The sequence below is a fragment of the Micromys minutus genome (assembly GCF_963924665.1).
Source record: "Micromys minutus genome assembly, chromosome: 23".
NCBI lineage: Eukaryota > Metazoa > Chordata > Mammalia > Rodentia > Muridae > Micromys > Micromys minutus.
Window position 1 is genome coordinate 37028333 of NC_137958.1, and position 16494 is coordinate 37044826.

Below are 16494 nucleotides of genomic sequence, written 5' to 3' on the forward strand. Positions count from 1 at the left end.
ACGGAAGTGACAGATAGGTGGAAATAAGCCCATCTTGGAACTAATCCTCGATCCCTTGAGGTATGGAAACAAGTCCTGAATTAGTTTTACATGATGCATAGTCACCGCCACAGCTGTCAGCACCAAGGGCCTGACAGAACACATCCAACTATTTGTGGTTATTGTACACAAAGCTTTCAGTTCCAAAGGCAACGTAATATGTTCGCTTCAGGAATTCTAGGACAATAAAGCACTCGTGCAGTTTTCTCAGTGAGAAAAATAAGTAGAAAAAAAATAAATAGATCACAATCTACTACAACCAAGAATATAACTGTCAAAGGAAAATATTTTAAAATATGCTCATATGTGAAAATATAATTCACTTTCCTATTCACACACACACACACACACACACACACTAGTTTATAAATGATTTAGGTAATCAATTCCAGGAATTGGATTTAAACTGTCATGTGGAGCAAATCTTTTGGACACTTGGAGAACAAAAACGAAGATAAAATAGAATAACCCCCAAATAAGTGTAAAACTTATGCACTATTGGAATAAGAATGTAGCTAATGATATAGCCAGTATATCCCCATTAAGAAGATGAGTTAAAACAGGACTATTACCACATGGTTAAACAATACCACATCAGTCCCAGGGAACAGAAAAATCAAAATGGAGGTGCCCTGCTGTTTTTTTCTTAATCCTTTGATAGATGATCAGTCCCCATTGTTGGGGGATAAATGCAAATTATTTCATCGAAATTCCCAATGTCTCCAAATAACCATTTCAGTCCACCATACCTCTCTCCTTGAAGCATTAAACTGTGATAGGTGAAGACTAGTCACCTCACCCTGTTTCCTTAGGCCCTGTCAATAAAGAAGCCCTAGTAACTGTCCCAGGGCATTAAATGGAACAGGAAGAGAAAAACCTAGGGGAGAAAATAATAATTTTTTAAAAAAGAACTCTGAGGAAATGAAAGATAAGGATGCTCACCTGTGCCTGGAGCGGTGTTTGCCGGGAACGGAGTAAAAGACAAGAAACAGAGAAGTGTGAAAATGTTAGCTATTTTGATCAGAGCTCATATTCTACATTTCAGTTATAAGGACTTTAAAACATTGATTTAGTAAAAGCCTAGGATGTATTTCTTAGGTTTTAGGCAGGATAAGTCAATCATTTCTCACGACTTAAACGTAAGATGAGCAGAGAAAGATTACACGGCCCAGGAAAGGTTGCTTACACAGGATGACAACACTTCAAAACCTGAGTTGATCTCAGAGCCCCTGCCACTGCAAACTGAGCTGTGACTGCCAATAATTACGAGTCAACTGAAGTATGGACCATTGTCTATATATCAGCCCACCTACCGGTCCTTCTATCCACCAGCCTGCTTTAATCCTGGCATACATTTTTAGTGAAAAAAGGACCTGGGGGCTTCACGTCAGTGCGGAAACATTCAGAGAGACCATTTTTTCAAGTCAACAAACTGCTATAGTTTTCTTGAGGAGTTTTAATTAGAGTCAAAATCTGCATGGTTTGTATTTTATAAACAAAATAACACAGCACTTTGCATATTTTATTTTCTTGAGTATTTTATCGATATTTAAATCCCTCTTCATAAGCTTTATGTAAAACATTATGCGCAAAATTTGACACATAACTATCTGTTTTTTTTCTTGGTTTGCCTTTGATTTTTCAGTTACTACTATTTTGATATACCCCACTAATGAACTGAAAACCAGTACATAAATGTGCTTATGAAAATCTGTCTTGAAGGTTCTGAGAGAGGTCACATTGAAAGGAAATGAGTCAGTACAGGCACCTTAGCACAGGGTCATGTGTCTTTGAAAACAAAAGTGCTCAGGCAAATGTGACATGTTTAAATTGCACAGTGACTAGTTAGACACACACACACTCACATGTGCCATATGGAACACATATATACTTCCTCTTTGATAGGACTGTGGGCCATCATTTATTAATATTAAACTTGGCATTGGAAATTCAGGATGCCCGGACCTGTAGACAAGCATTCTGGTTGTCCGAGTGTGTTACTCCCGTTGTTATGTTTCATATCCACCTGATTACAACTCTGCACTGGATTTCTTCTTTGGAAATGAGCACTTGCAGTTTATGAATACAAGATGCTCAGCTGCCAGCAGAGGGCGGTAGAAGAGTTTGTTATTCTCTCTCCACTGGGCTAAATGTACTTTCCCTGTAATTTAATTCTTCAATGCCCTCATGTTTATGTACTTAAAAGTTTCCTTTTTATACGGACGGTGTGATTCTGCGTTTCCCAGAAATCTTCGTTCAATCAGAAGAAAACGGCAGATAACCGCGTGGTTTGAGGTTAAAACGAGACCGGCTGTGTTCACATGAAACAGCTTTACATACTTAAATACTCATTGGATCATGGCTCAGATTCAAACCATGACATCTGCACACACTCTGGAAAATCCATTCTTTGCTAATTTACATGCCGATCAACTGTGATAACAATTGTCTGTTCTGTTTCACTTAAGTTAACCACAATTCTGCCATTAGCCATTTTATTCTTTATCTCCGGCAGAATACAGAATACCAACCACTGACAGCAGCGAGTGAAGTAAGCATGTGTGTGTGTGTGTGTGTGTGTGTGTGTGTGCATGTGTTTGAACTTTGAGACACGTTTTACATTTATTTTACACTAACTAGATTGAAATGAATAAATAACACTCCCCCCTTTTTAGAGCACATTCAAGCCATTGCTTTGCTTTTCTCTTGACTCAGTTGCTGAGTTCTCTTTCGCGGGGGGGGGGGGGGGGTTGTCTAGGGAACCTCTGAGAATCATGGGACTTCATCAGAGCAGTTAGACACGACTGTATGGCAGATTAATGTCTTGACATTCCTCACGACTTAAGTGTCAGTTCACCTGCACGGAATTGTATTTTATCTAGATGAATTTTCTGAATCCCCAGAAAATTCAGAGATTATATGCATAATTCGAGATTGTATATTTCAGTGCGGTTTACTCAGACCTTATGAAAATACAATTGATCGAGTTTCTTTTTCAGGAGCGATTATTCAATTTTTGTGCATTCTTGAGAAATTATAGTATAACAGATCCTTGGCAGTCTAAGCAATCTCTTAATGCATTTGACGTTAGTAAAAATACCTGGTTGACATGGTCCAGTTTGGGGCAAGGCCTTCCTCCGTTATAAGGCTTCTCCCGCAGCCACTTGGACCGGACCTTCACACCGCTTCCACAAGACTTGCTGCAGCGGGACCAGTTGGACCACTCACTCAGCTTGCAGTCTGACGGGCAAGGGATAATGCAGGCTTCTTCTATGTAGCCTGAGCAGAGGAAAACGAAACAAGAAGCCAGTTTGCAACCCGCACCATTCCAAGCTCATTTAGAAGGTCCATTTGATAGGAGCACACGAACACAGAGGTATCAGCATCTTTAGGGACTCACATTTAAATCTGCAGGGAAATGACACATCTCTGCTGTGACTGTGTTAAAATAACCGCTAAGTAGTGGCCATATGATCTGCTTAGGATTCATGCCCACCGTGTTTCTGCTTAGTGACAGCTCTTGTTTAATTGACAGTAGCCTATCGGGCTCACCATCTCTGTCTCAGCGTTGCCAGAATGCAGTTAAAAAAAATCTAACACGGATTTGTGTGACTCTGTATGTGTGAATGCCACACACAGGCAGGGATGTGAGTCCTCCTGCCAGCATTCTTCCTAAAGAAAAGTAAACATGCAAAAGAATCCATTTAAATTAGCACCTTTCCTTTCCGCTTCCTAGAGATCAGTTCTGAGGAGGGAAACTGAAGGGTGTTATGTAAGCAACACCTCATAGCTCCAAGGAGCAGGAACTGTTAAAACCACACCCCATCTTGGGTCCATTTGACTCTCTTGCAATTAATTATAAGTGTAGTAGGCAGAAACAAGAAACACGGACCGATGATAGACAAGTCTTAGAGCACAGGGTCGGGGCTAGTGCAGGATCATTCCATCAGTGGATGAATTTGATTTGGGAAAGGATAAGATTTTCTTTGATTAGTTCTTTACTATCAACTTAATTATTTCACGATATCAAGTTATTCCTAGATGCAGATGCGAAACTATTCTAGTCAGAGGTTGTCCTCCTGCCGTAGTAAGGACTGTAGAAGAAGTCACGATCAATCAGCTTCATATTTTCACATCAGCACCACAGACGTCAGCGCGTGACTCTCCCATTCTATAGTCTGTGAAGGAATGGGTCGATTGTAAACCTTTCAAGCTGAGACAAAAAATCATATAACATTAAAAATCAGTTCATGATTTGAATTTTTTGGGTACATTTGCTAAGTCTTACAGTTGTTACCACCAAATACATTTTAGAATTTTAAACATTTTTTTTAAACAAGCTTCTTTTCTGAAACTGTCCAGGTTATTGTCAGTCAATATATATACTTTCACCTTCCTCTTTAGTCGCCAGGTATGAATTCATTATGGAACTGTACGAAATTGACATTTAGTTGGTAGTTCATATAAATGAGACCTAGTGAACCATTATGTATTCACAGCTTCCTTTAGTTTGATGTTTCGAGCAGTACTTCATTCTTTAAGGTTGAATAGTATTCCATTACATGGATATACCGCACTTGTTTAACTCTTCATCATTTAACAAACCTTTGTTTTTATAACTCTATTCTCACAGCTATCAACATTTGCATGCAAGTGTACATGTACAAAAGGTTTCATTTTTTTATTTTCAGGTATATGCCTAAGAAAGGGGTAATCCTTTCATAAGGTAATTCCAATTCTTCTCAAGGAAATATTCTTAATACTAAAAGTAACTGTGCAATATTACAGTCTGCAGCAGTATGTGAATGCCCTAACCTCTCTGAATCCTAGCTGGACTTGTGAGTATTCTGTTTTTTTTTTTTTTCAGATTTATTAGTGCCTGCATGTATCCCTGCAGGCCAGAAGAGGGCACCAGATCTCATTATAGATGGTTATTAGCCACCATATGGTTGCTGGGAATTGAACTCAGGACCTCTGGAAGAGCAGTGTTCTTAACCACTGAGCCATCCCTCCAGGTCCCAATGCTCAACTTTTTAACTTAGTGCTCTTGAAAGAGACGGTTTAAATGTTGATGAAATCCACTTTTTAAAAAGGTTTTGGTTTCCTGTCTAGAAATTATTGTGTAATTCAAAGTCACAAAAGTTTGTATTATTTTGTCTCTGAAAGTTCCATAATTTTTAACTTTGTTTTTTGGTTACAAGTTGCTAATGATTATCGGGCCCAGCCTCATCTTTTGTGTGCAGTGCTGATGTCACCTCTAAACACATGGAATGACGTGGCATCAGCCATCAGCTTCCTGAGCCAGCCTGGACCTGTTTCTTGGAGCTTCTGCCCTCCACTTTAAAGGGAGGATGTATTCTGCATCCGAGCATCTATTCCATTTATCTCTGTCTCTCTTCTTATCCAGTCCCACTCTCACCTGACAAATATAACTTTAGGGAAAGTTTTAAAATCAGAAAATATGAATATCTTAAATTTTTTTCTATTTCAATACTGACTCGTTTTTTTTTTTTTTTTTTTTTTTTTTTTTTTTACTTACTCATAATATCAAGTGCATTTTAATATAGCTCTTCATTTTCTGCAATTGATGGCATTTGGGATTACAATGGGAATCACTTCAAGTCTGTTCCACTGTAGCCCCTTGTTACGGTAACAGTCCAGGTAATTGGGATTTCTTCCCATTCATTTGGGTCTGTAATTTCCTTTAATGACTCTGTTTGGTGTCTGTGTAGTCTTCATGTCTTAAGTTAATTTTGATAATTTATTAGTGTTTTATCTGTATGCTTTAATTAGATTTTAAAGTGAACAATACTTATTGATATCTTCAAAGGCAAGCCAATCAGAAAATCTTTAAACGAAAATGTCAGGTTTAGTATGTAATCTTGTTTCCAAATGGCGTAAGGTTGGAGTTATACTAAAATGCTGCTTATATTTTGTGTGATACTTTCAAACATTACCTCACAAATTGTTTAGGAATTTTTTTTTTTTTTAACAGCATAGTCTTCTTCCACTACAGACCTTCTGAAAAATGTGTTTCGGACTACGTCTGGTTTTTCAGGATGAGGATAAATTCTTGTGTTCATTCAACTCTCCTCTTTTTTTTAAACTAAAAATTATTATTGAGATAAGGATAGATACATATATAGCTTGAAGGTAAGATGGAGAGTTTCCTCACATACTTTCCCTGGTTGCTTTAGTATAATTTGAGTGTACTTCCTGCTGAGATTTTGACTCTGATGCATCCCCCAGAGCTCCTGAGCCCTCCTAGGTTTCCTCAGGTGTACATGCTGTACACCCATTTGCATGTCTAGCACTGACGCCAGAAACACTGTGGCCAGGCCCTGGTGAAACTACTAAAGTCTAGAGGAAAGGGCAGCCTTCTAGCATGCCTTTCTGTACATGAGCTTTCATAGGTTGATAGATTATCCATGTATTTACATTTTCTAATCAAATACCAGCTACACAACAAATATTGTGTATTTGCGCAAGTTCATTAAAGACACTTAGGAGACCGAGACTCCAGACTCCTCTTTTGAGTGCCATTCTTAATCAATCTCTGATTGCTAAGTAAGATATTATTCTATTTAGCAACAATGTCATTTTAATTAGCAGAACTATTGTTTTACTTGGCAAAAATATTATTACTAAAATGCCGTTTACTATTTTCACATCTTATAATGCAGGATACTTTTACTTTAAGAAAAATAATGTGACTAGAATCACATAGTGTTGTAGTTTAGATATAAAGTGTCCCCAGAATGTCATCATGGGTTCCAGCTAGTGGAGCCAACCTTTCACAAATAATGACAATGCGTCAGTTTTAACTTCATGAATCGGCCCAGTGACAGATTCATAGTTTGAAGTGACAGAAAGTTGGAGCTGGGGTGTATGTAACGCTGTGCCAAGAGGTGCTTTTGCTGTATCTATCTCTTTGCCCCTCTTGGGTTGCAAGCAGGTGAATACAGAGCTGCTCTCCCTTACCACCACAGTCTGCAAACTGCAGGAAGAAACTACAAAGCTACATAAAAAGGCAGTCCACTCTAAAACTGCAAGCCAGATAAAGCCTCCTTGGTTTTCATGCACACCTTTCCACAGCAACAGAAAGCTAATTAACTTACAGCATTTGTTCATGTGTGAGGTTTTCATGCACACCTTTCCACAGCAACAGAAAGCTAATTAACTTACAGCATTTGTTCATGTGTAGTTGTCTTTTTTACTCCCTGTTGCATTGTGAGCTTCCTGCATATCCTATATGCTTTTGGAGATTATTTTAAAGGATGCATTGTATTTTGCCTTGGAAATGTGTTATATCTTGTTTAGTCTATTGGTTGGTGAGCATTGAAGTAGTTTTAAATAGGAAGGTAACATCTGCTATGAATTTGTCAGTACATGTATTTTGGTCAGTTAAGTATTCACTTTGATATATGTATTCATAGGAGGAAACAGATGTGATGGGGCATATACAATATATTACTTTATTGTATATAAGGTATGAATCAGTTTTAACAGTACAATCGCATTTCTCAGCAAACTGGAAATAGATCTACCTGAAGACCCAGCTATACCATTCGTGGACATCTGCCCTAAAGATGCTCCATCACGCCATAGGGGAATGTGTTTCATTATGTTCATAGCAGCCTTACTTGTGATAGCGAGAAGCTGGAAACAACCTAGATGTCCCTCAATGAAAGAATGGATTCAGAAAATGTGGTTCATTTACACAATGGAGTACTATTCAGCTACTAAGAATGAGGACATCATGAGTTTTGTAGGCAAATAAATGGATGGAACTAGAAAATGTCATCCTGAGTGAGGTAACTCTGACCCAAAAGGACATAAATAGTATGTCCTCACTAATAAGTGGATATTAGCCCCAAAAAGTACAGAATACCCAGGACAGTATCCACAGAAGTCAAGAAAGTTAACAAGTCAAAGGGCCCAAGCAAGGATGCCTCAGTCCCACTTGGGAGGGAGAAGAAAGCAATCATGGAAGCCGAGGGAAGGAGGAACCTGGGTAGGTGAGGGAACAGGGAGGGGAAAAGGGAACGTGATCAGGTATTGGTGGGGAACTAGTAAAGCCTTGAGAGCCATCTGAAAGAATAGAAACAGGCAACCTCAGTGGGTTGGAAGTATGAGGACTCCAGAATGTACCAGAGATCTGGGAGGTGAAAAACTCTCAGGACTCAAATGTTGGGAATTTAGATGAAATGCCCTATAGTGGGGAGAGAGAACTTGGAGTATCCGTCTTCAGGAGAAAGACAGGGCATCAAGTGGAGGGATGGGGTTGCCATCCCACAGTCAAAAACTCTGACCCACAATTGTTCCTGTCTGAAAGGACTGCCGGGACAAAAATGGAGAAGGGCCTGAGGGAAAGGAGGTCCAGTGATTGGCCCCAACTTGGGTTCTATCTCATGGGGAGACTCCAAGGTCTGTCACTATTACTGATGCTGTGGTGTGCTTACTGACAGGAACCTATTATGACTTCCCCCTGAGAGGCCCAACAAGCAGCAGAAAGAGTCAGATGCAGATATTTGTACCCAACCAATGGACAGAAGCCAGAAACCCTGGTGTTGAACGAGGGAAAAGCTGGAAGAAGCTGAGGAGGATGGTGACCCTGTAGGAGTTGTATCCAATAACCCGGACCCGAGATTTCCCAGACACTGAGCCACCAACCAGACAGCAAACACCAGCTGATATGAGGTTTCCAATACAGCAGAGGATGGCCTGGTCTGGCTCAGTGAGAGAAGATGCACCTAGGCCTCGAGAGACTTGAGGCTCCAGGGAGCCGGGAGGTCTGGTGAGGTGAGGGTGGGGGCCAGGACTTCCTCTCAGAGACTGGGGAGGAGGTATGGAATGAAGAAAGGACAGAGGGCAGACCAGAAGGGAAATAAGGCCTGGATTGTTAAAAACAAAAAGATTAAAGAATAATAATTTTTAAGAGTTAGGCATGATAAATATTGTCAAAAGAAGGATGGAAGATCATCTTCTGGAGAGCAGATGTACATGGAAAGCCTTGGAGAGCTTTGTTGCTGACAGACAGAGGAGGTAACACTGCTATGAATATACACTTGACTCTGAAGGTTACTGATGTATTCATAAACATCTAGGAGAAAGTCTACCAAAGAACTGAGTGGATACTTAAAAATACTGTTTACTAAAAATTTAAGAAGTGTAGTTATTATTTTAGTAAATTGAAGTGAATGACTTCATGTTGATTTTAACTGCAGTCTGAGGGGGGAAACAAGCCACGGTCAGTGTTTTGGGTTGAAATTTTTCAAAGTCCAGATCCTTTGTTCTACAAAGATTGAACATGTTTTGTCTTCAGACTGCATTACGAAAAAAGAAGGTATAAAAGTTTTATGTCTGTTTTTCCAATAACATATTCCAGAAAACGTTTCAAAAAACTGCTATCAAACTTTTAAAGGACACAAATTATAAAATAAGATAAAGAGAAAACAACAGCAGAATATATTTTTCAGTCTCTTATTTTTATTTCCCAATGTGTAGCCGCATTCAATAATTTCCTCTTGTGTTTTTCTAGCACTATTAAAATCCTTAATGCTGCCAGGGAACTGCCAGATAAGCATTCCCTTGCCTCTCCTACTAAGATCATATTGGGGGGCAATTAACATCAAACAATCACAGGAGATGGAACATTTGAAGCATTTTAAGGCTAAATAAATTGCTGGCAACTTATTGCAATTTATGGTTTCTGAGGAATGCTAAAACAAAATCAACGACAATGTTTAGGATGGTAACACTTTTAGCAATTCGACAGCAATTTTGATACTCAAGAACATCAAGCTGAGACTTCTGATCATATGTTTTGAAGCCTTTATATCTTTTTACTACTGCTTCAGCTTGAAAAAAAAAATCCCACAGACTACTAGAGGCTTCAAGGGGCAGCCTCAGGACAAACTGCCTTTGAGACCTGTACAATCACATCATTCATTTGAATTATAAACATGCAGATAAAGGAGCTGTCAACAACCTTCACAATTAGTAAATTATGTTCCTGAAAGGTGCACTGCGGATGATTAAATAATTCATTCTGAAAGCACATAGAACGTATTGGTTTGTATGATTTACAGCTCTGTGAATGAGTCACTCCAGTGCAGTCTCTGAAACATCAGGATTGCTCTAAAAAGAAAACTCAAAAACCTCTTTGTATGTATGTATGTATTATGTATATGTATGTATGTATGTATGTATAATCTGCATATGACTGCAACTAAAACCAGGTTTTTAATTTAAGTAGGCTTTTATCAGGGAATGAAAAATCTGAAAATATTATTTTGTAAATTACAAAATAATTGTAAATTACATATTCAAATCTGGTAATTTGATAAATTATAGAAAATAAAACTATATATATATAAACTTTAATATTTCAACATTTTACTCAAGCTCAATCTACACCGAGCAATTGATTATCATAGTGAAGAATGTAGGCAAATATAACAAACTTCAGATACATTTGTAGGTACAGCTCTTCATATGTGCTATGCACTTATGCACAGTAAGGAAGTTTTTAGCATCATTAGAAAAGCTGAAGGGCTTGTTATCTTACTTCTATCCATGTCTGCTCAATAACCAAATCCATCTGGATTTGCTTAGGTATATCCATGTACAAACAAGGTAGAATTCTACATAGACTCAAATAAAGAATTCTACATATTTCCCAGGTGTGATATAATGTAACAAGTACCAAACAATTCTGTAGTTATTGTTATACAAAAAAACTCAACTGGGGCTAGGGAGATGGCAGTAGCAGGACATAATCCTTGCCTCCAAGTTTGAAAACCTGACTTCCAACCTGGGAGCCCACGTGATGGAAAATGAGAACTCGTTTTTATGTTATCTTTTGATAACTTGATGACAGTCATTTTGTGGCACATCCTTCCCCCCTACATACACACAATAAAGAAGCAAGGAATTCCACCTCACACCAGTCAGATTGGCCAAGATCCAAAACTCAGATGACAGCAGATGCTGGCAAGGTTGTGGAGAAAGAGGAACACTTCTCCACTGTTGGTGGGGTTGTAAACTGATACAACTACTCTGGAAATCAGTCTGGTGATTCCTCAGAAAATTGGACATAGTGCTACCTGAAGATCCAGCTATTCCACTTCTGGGCATATACCCCAGAGACACTACAATATACAACAAAGATACATGCACCACAATGTTCATAGCAGCTCTATTTATAATAGCCAGAAACTGGAAAGAACCCAGATGTCCTTTAGAAGATGAATGGATACAAAAATTGTGGTACATTTACACAATGGAATATTACTCAGCCACCAGAAACAATGACTTAACCAAAATCTTAAGAAAATGGTTGCATCTAGAGAATATCATCCTGAATGAGATAACCCAGTCACAAAAGAACAGATAGTGGGATGCTAACCCCAGAGGCTCGGACTGTCCCAGAAACAACTCACAGACTGTGTGAAGTTCAAGAAAAAAAGAAAAGAAAACAAAACAAACAAAAAAAGACATTATGCTCAATCCTTACACACCAAGAAAACGTTGACTAATTCCGGGTTACATCCTGTTTACATGTACTTTTTGCTCATTGTAACTAGTAAGACCTTAATGCAGAGTATCAAATCTTAAAAAAAAAAAAAAAAAAAGCCAAGCACTGACAAAAATGTATTTTTATATTTATGCAAAAAAAATGTTTAAATTTTTTTCCTTTTATCTTTGTTTTGTAAAGTTTTTTTTTTTTTTTAAAAAAGAAGCAAGGAAATAAATTAACATGAATGTCACCCAAATTTTCACTGTATATGTCCCATAGAAGGTCCCTTTGCTCCCTTTGTATGACATTAGAAACAATGAGAGGTCAAAGGTTAACAGAAAGAGGATTAAGATTCAGTGGCAGACAGCACCCGTAGACAGTCTCTGTAGTCTTGGTTTATTATTCGGCAGAGTGAATTGTTCTAAACTGTTAAACTTACTCTAAGCAGTGGAACATGTTTATCTCAAAACCAGAAAACGTATCCGACCACGCAGAGGTCATTAAAGATTACACTGGACATCCTAGTCTGAGGAGCTCTGTGGAAGCACATTTTCAAGCAGAGAGATGATCTCCTGGCTAGTGTTATGTCAATTAGACACAAGCTGGAGTCAACAGGGGAAAAAAAGAGCCTCAAATGAGACAATGTCTGTATTAGATCGGGCTCTAAGTAAGTGTGGAAGGCAGTGGTTCTCAACTCTCCTAATGTTGTGAGCTTTTAAGACAATTCTTCATGTTGCACTGACCCCAACCATAAAAGCATTCTGTGGCTAGTTCATAACTGTAGTTTTGTTATTGTGAATCGTAACGTAAACATCTGTGTTTTCCAGTGTCCTTAAGCGACTCCTGTGAAAAGGTTATTCTACCTTCAAAGATATCAAGAAATGATGCTGTAGTTTCTTAATTAGTGCTTAATGGAGGAGTGTCCAGCCTATTGTAGGTGGTGCCATCCCTGGGTTGGTGGCATTGGGTTCTATAAAAAAGGCAGGCTGAGTAAACCACGAGGAGCGAGCCAATAAGCAGTACTCTTCATAGCTTCTGAATCAGCTCAGGTTCCTGCTTGAGTTCCTTTCCTAGTTTCCATTGATGATGAATTGCAATGTGGAAATCTCAGCCGCGTTAACCCTTTTCTCCACAGGTTGATTTGGTCATGGATTTCACCGCATCATTAGAAACCCTAACTAAGGAACAAGCATTCATACAGGAAACAGCAAAGATAGTTGCTTTCTTGCCTACAGGGACCCCGGGGAGTACAGAGCTGAGTCCACATCCAACTTGAATTGGCACCTGTATTATTGTTCTTTCTTTGTGCTGGTGTTCCCTGAGATTCCCTATTTTTTTTTTTTTTTTTTTTTTTTTTTTTTTTTTTTTTGACTCTTCAAGTTTGAATCATGATAGTCCCAGGAGAGAGTCAGATGTGTACTTTTGACCACCTGCATAAAAGCAATACTGTTTGTGTACTCTATCAAATGAGAAGTTAAAAACTCTGAAAGGGATTAAATAAGTTCTCATAGCTGAAAAGGCTTTTGGGAATGTTAGAACTCCATTGGAGTCTGTTTATAAAACTCTCTTCATTGCCTCTTCTGCTTGATTTAATGAAACATGTCATTACTGGAAGATATGTGCTCACCATGACAGGAACAGTTTCTTACTCAATTTTGTTTCTAAGTAACCTGTAGCATTAAACCTATGTCCTTTTTAGAATCCCATCATGAAAGTAATACATCTCAGTTCTGTTCCGCTGAATGTTCACCTGTACTATCTGCAAAAAAAATCTCTTCTACCTACTTTTCTGTTTTTTAATCAGGCATGTTTTGAGTTTGAGTCATTTGTAACGCACAAACTCTCAGCCTGGAACCTATGTGAATTGGGTATTGAACTAACATTTTCTTCATCTGACATGTTTTTCTCTTCTAGGTTTTGCTTGAGAGTCTTTCTGTTCCCACACATTTTAGCAGTAAGCAGCATCACACTTGAAACACCTGCTCTGGAGGTCCTCACCTAGGAGACCATGGCTGGGGTTGACAGCCCTTTGCTTCAGCCATTGAAACCTGGTTTGAAGTCATTTCAGTATTAAGGCTGATGGAGGCTGGTGAAATGCGGATGCTTAAGGTGTTAATAATAATGACAAATGCTTCCACCAAAGGGCATAACTCATAATATCAAATCACTTATAAACACACTCAAGTTCTATTCATCTAAATTTTGGTATTTGTGCATTGTAAAATACTTTGAATTAATATAAAATTTGTTTCACTCATACATTTTAAGGATTTGTTTTTCTTTTAATTACTGGTCTTGTACCCCAAGCTACTCTGATTCCCAATTCTGTATGAGTAACTTCGTTTGTCATGACAGTTTTCACAAAATTTCAAACTTGAATATGCATGCTGTAAATCCCATAGGTGCTTGTGAAATCAACTATTAAAGCCATTCAGTGCCGAGTGTCCCTTTCTGTGTTTTCATTGTTTGTTAGCACCGTAAAGCAAGGAGAGAAAGCACAGATGCTATAGTACAAATTGCCTTCTTTCAAAATTAATGTCAAGATGAAATTAACATCACACTAATGAAGCTTATAGAGAAACTTTTCAGAGACTTAGCTTTGATGTGCCAGAAAGCAAATCTAATAAACGAATAAGCAAATGAAATGAAAGCATACAATGCAATCTACAAAACATGTCAGCTACCTGAATGCCCGTGTGAGGTCACACAGCAACCGAAGGTTAGGGAGGCACTGGGTCATGAGTATTGACTTGTCCAAGTAAAATGTGGCTGACACCTTTAAGGTAACTTTCTCTTTGTTTACAGAAAGAACAGCATATAATGTGGAGCAAACTCTCATTGCTCCAGCTAAGCTGAAAACACTTTCCTCTTTCAATGCTTTGACAGATACATTGTGAATTTTGATGGATATTCAGGCGTATGTTATTTTTATGATTTTAAGAGTTTTCTTCTTTATGCATGAAAATGTCACAGTAAAATTCTAAAGGTGTATTGGGACATATTTGGAATGGTTTAACCAATGAAAGCTCATTTAGGAGCCAGCAGATGGCTAGAAGATGGCTAAGGAGCCTGCCTTTAACAGGCCCACTGTCATACCCATCAAAACTTTCCATGATTGGTTATCAATGTATGGATGTGTGGAGGTGTAAACTCTCTTGCCTCTAACAGAACACCCACCTAAGGCTCTGGAGGGCAGTTCCTTTCTGACAGTTCCTGATTCCTTTCTATCCTCAGTACCCTGAGATACACTTGATACAGTGTGGTACTACTTTTTAGTCTATGACTGTTTAGCAGAGGCCACCTATGCTCTTGTTGAAATGCAGACTCTGCATCTATACATTTGCAGGGAAGGATATTTTTACAGTTACGACAGTTTCTCCATCTTCCCTGAACCACTTTTTGTATAACTAAGAGTTGGATCAACATTCAAATAACAGAACATCTGCTACTCTGTTTTAACCAATAAAGTATTTCTGGAACATAGTTATGCCCATTGGCACTCAGTTTGTTTGCAGCCCCACTCTTGTTACAACTGTACAAGTTGTAACAATGACTATGAGTCACAAATTCTAAAATATCTGTTATCTGACTCTTTAGGAAAACATGTAGTTACAAGTGACTTAACATAATTTTCAGTTATTGAATTTCCTTATGGTCTGTCTGCGTTGCAGCTCTTTCATATTTTCTTTTTTTGAATAAATATTCTAAATTTTAATTAAAGATTACTGTTTTAGTTTATTTCCCTTTATCTTCTCCTTCTTATTCCTCCCATGTTTGCCTCCTTCTTTCTCCCTTCCAAATTCATGAGCCTCCTCTTCTTCTTTTTTAAATTTATTTTCAATTTTATTGGATATTCTCTACATTTACATTTCAAATGTTATACCACCCCACTCCCCTCCTTGCTCCTCCTCAACTTGCTTCCAAGAAGGTGTTCCGTCTTCTAATCACCCTCTGCACCTCAGTGCCTTGGCTGGTTGATGATGTTGTTCTTCTCATGAGGTTGCAAATCTTTCAGCTCCTTCATTCCTTTCTCTAGCTCTTTCATTGGGGTCCTCCTGTTCAGTCTGATGTTTAGCTGCAAGCATCCTCCTCTGAATCAGTATGGCTCTGGCAGAGCCTTTGAGGAGACATCTATATCTGGTTCCTGCCAGTAAACACTTCTTGGCTTCAGCAATAGTGCTTGGGTTCCGTGGCTGCATATGTAGTGGTTTTTCGGGTGAGGCAGTCTCTGTAGATCTTTTCTCCATCCCTGATCCACTATTTGACCTTGTATTTCCTCCCCTGAGTGTTTTGTTCTCCTGTTTAAGAAGGACTAAGGAATCCACATTCTGTTCTTCCTTCTTTTTGAGCTCTATAAGTTCTGTGGATGGATTCTTGGGTATTCCAAGCTTGGGTGGGGAGAGGACTAGTATCAGCTTATAAATGAGTACATACCATATGTGTTTTTTTGTGACTGGGTTACCTCAGTTGCCAAAGAATTTCATGAAGGTATTGTTTTTAACAGTTGAATTGTTAAAGGTACAGCTCCATTGTGTAAATTTAGCACATTTCTGTATGCATTCCTCTGTTGAAGGACATCTGGGTTCTTTCTAGCTTCTGGCTATTATAATTAAGGCTGCTATAAACATGGTGGAGCAAGTTTTTGTTATATGTTTGAGCATGTATTAGGTATATCCCCAAGAGTGTTATAACTGGGTCCTCAGGTAGTACTATGTCTAATTTTCTGAGGAACCTCCAGCCTGATTTCCAGAGTGGATGTACCAACAGCATCAGCTGTCACCTGAGATTTTATTTTTAATCTTAGCTATTTTGACTGCTGTGAAGCAGAATCTCAGGTTTGTTTTGATTTGAATTTCCCTGATGACTAAGGATGTTAAACATTTCTTTAGGTGCTCTGTGGCCATTTGAGATTCCTCAGTTGAGAATTCTTTGTT

General features: G+C 38.5%; 1 protein-coding gene across 1 annotated transcript in view; it reads right to left on the reverse strand.

The window, feature by feature from the left end:
• Positions 1–16494, reverse strand: part of THSD7A (thrombospondin type 1 domain containing 7A) — a gene marked incomplete at both ends in the record, with an annotated part of 363343 nt that overhangs the window by 29615 nt on the left and 317234 nt on the right. The window contains one exon of the mRNA XM_080936262.1: positions 3140–3318. Within this exon, the coding sequence (XP_080792388.1) occupies positions 3140–3318 (179 nt within the window). The remainder of the gene's footprint in view (positions 1–3139; positions 3319–16494) is intronic.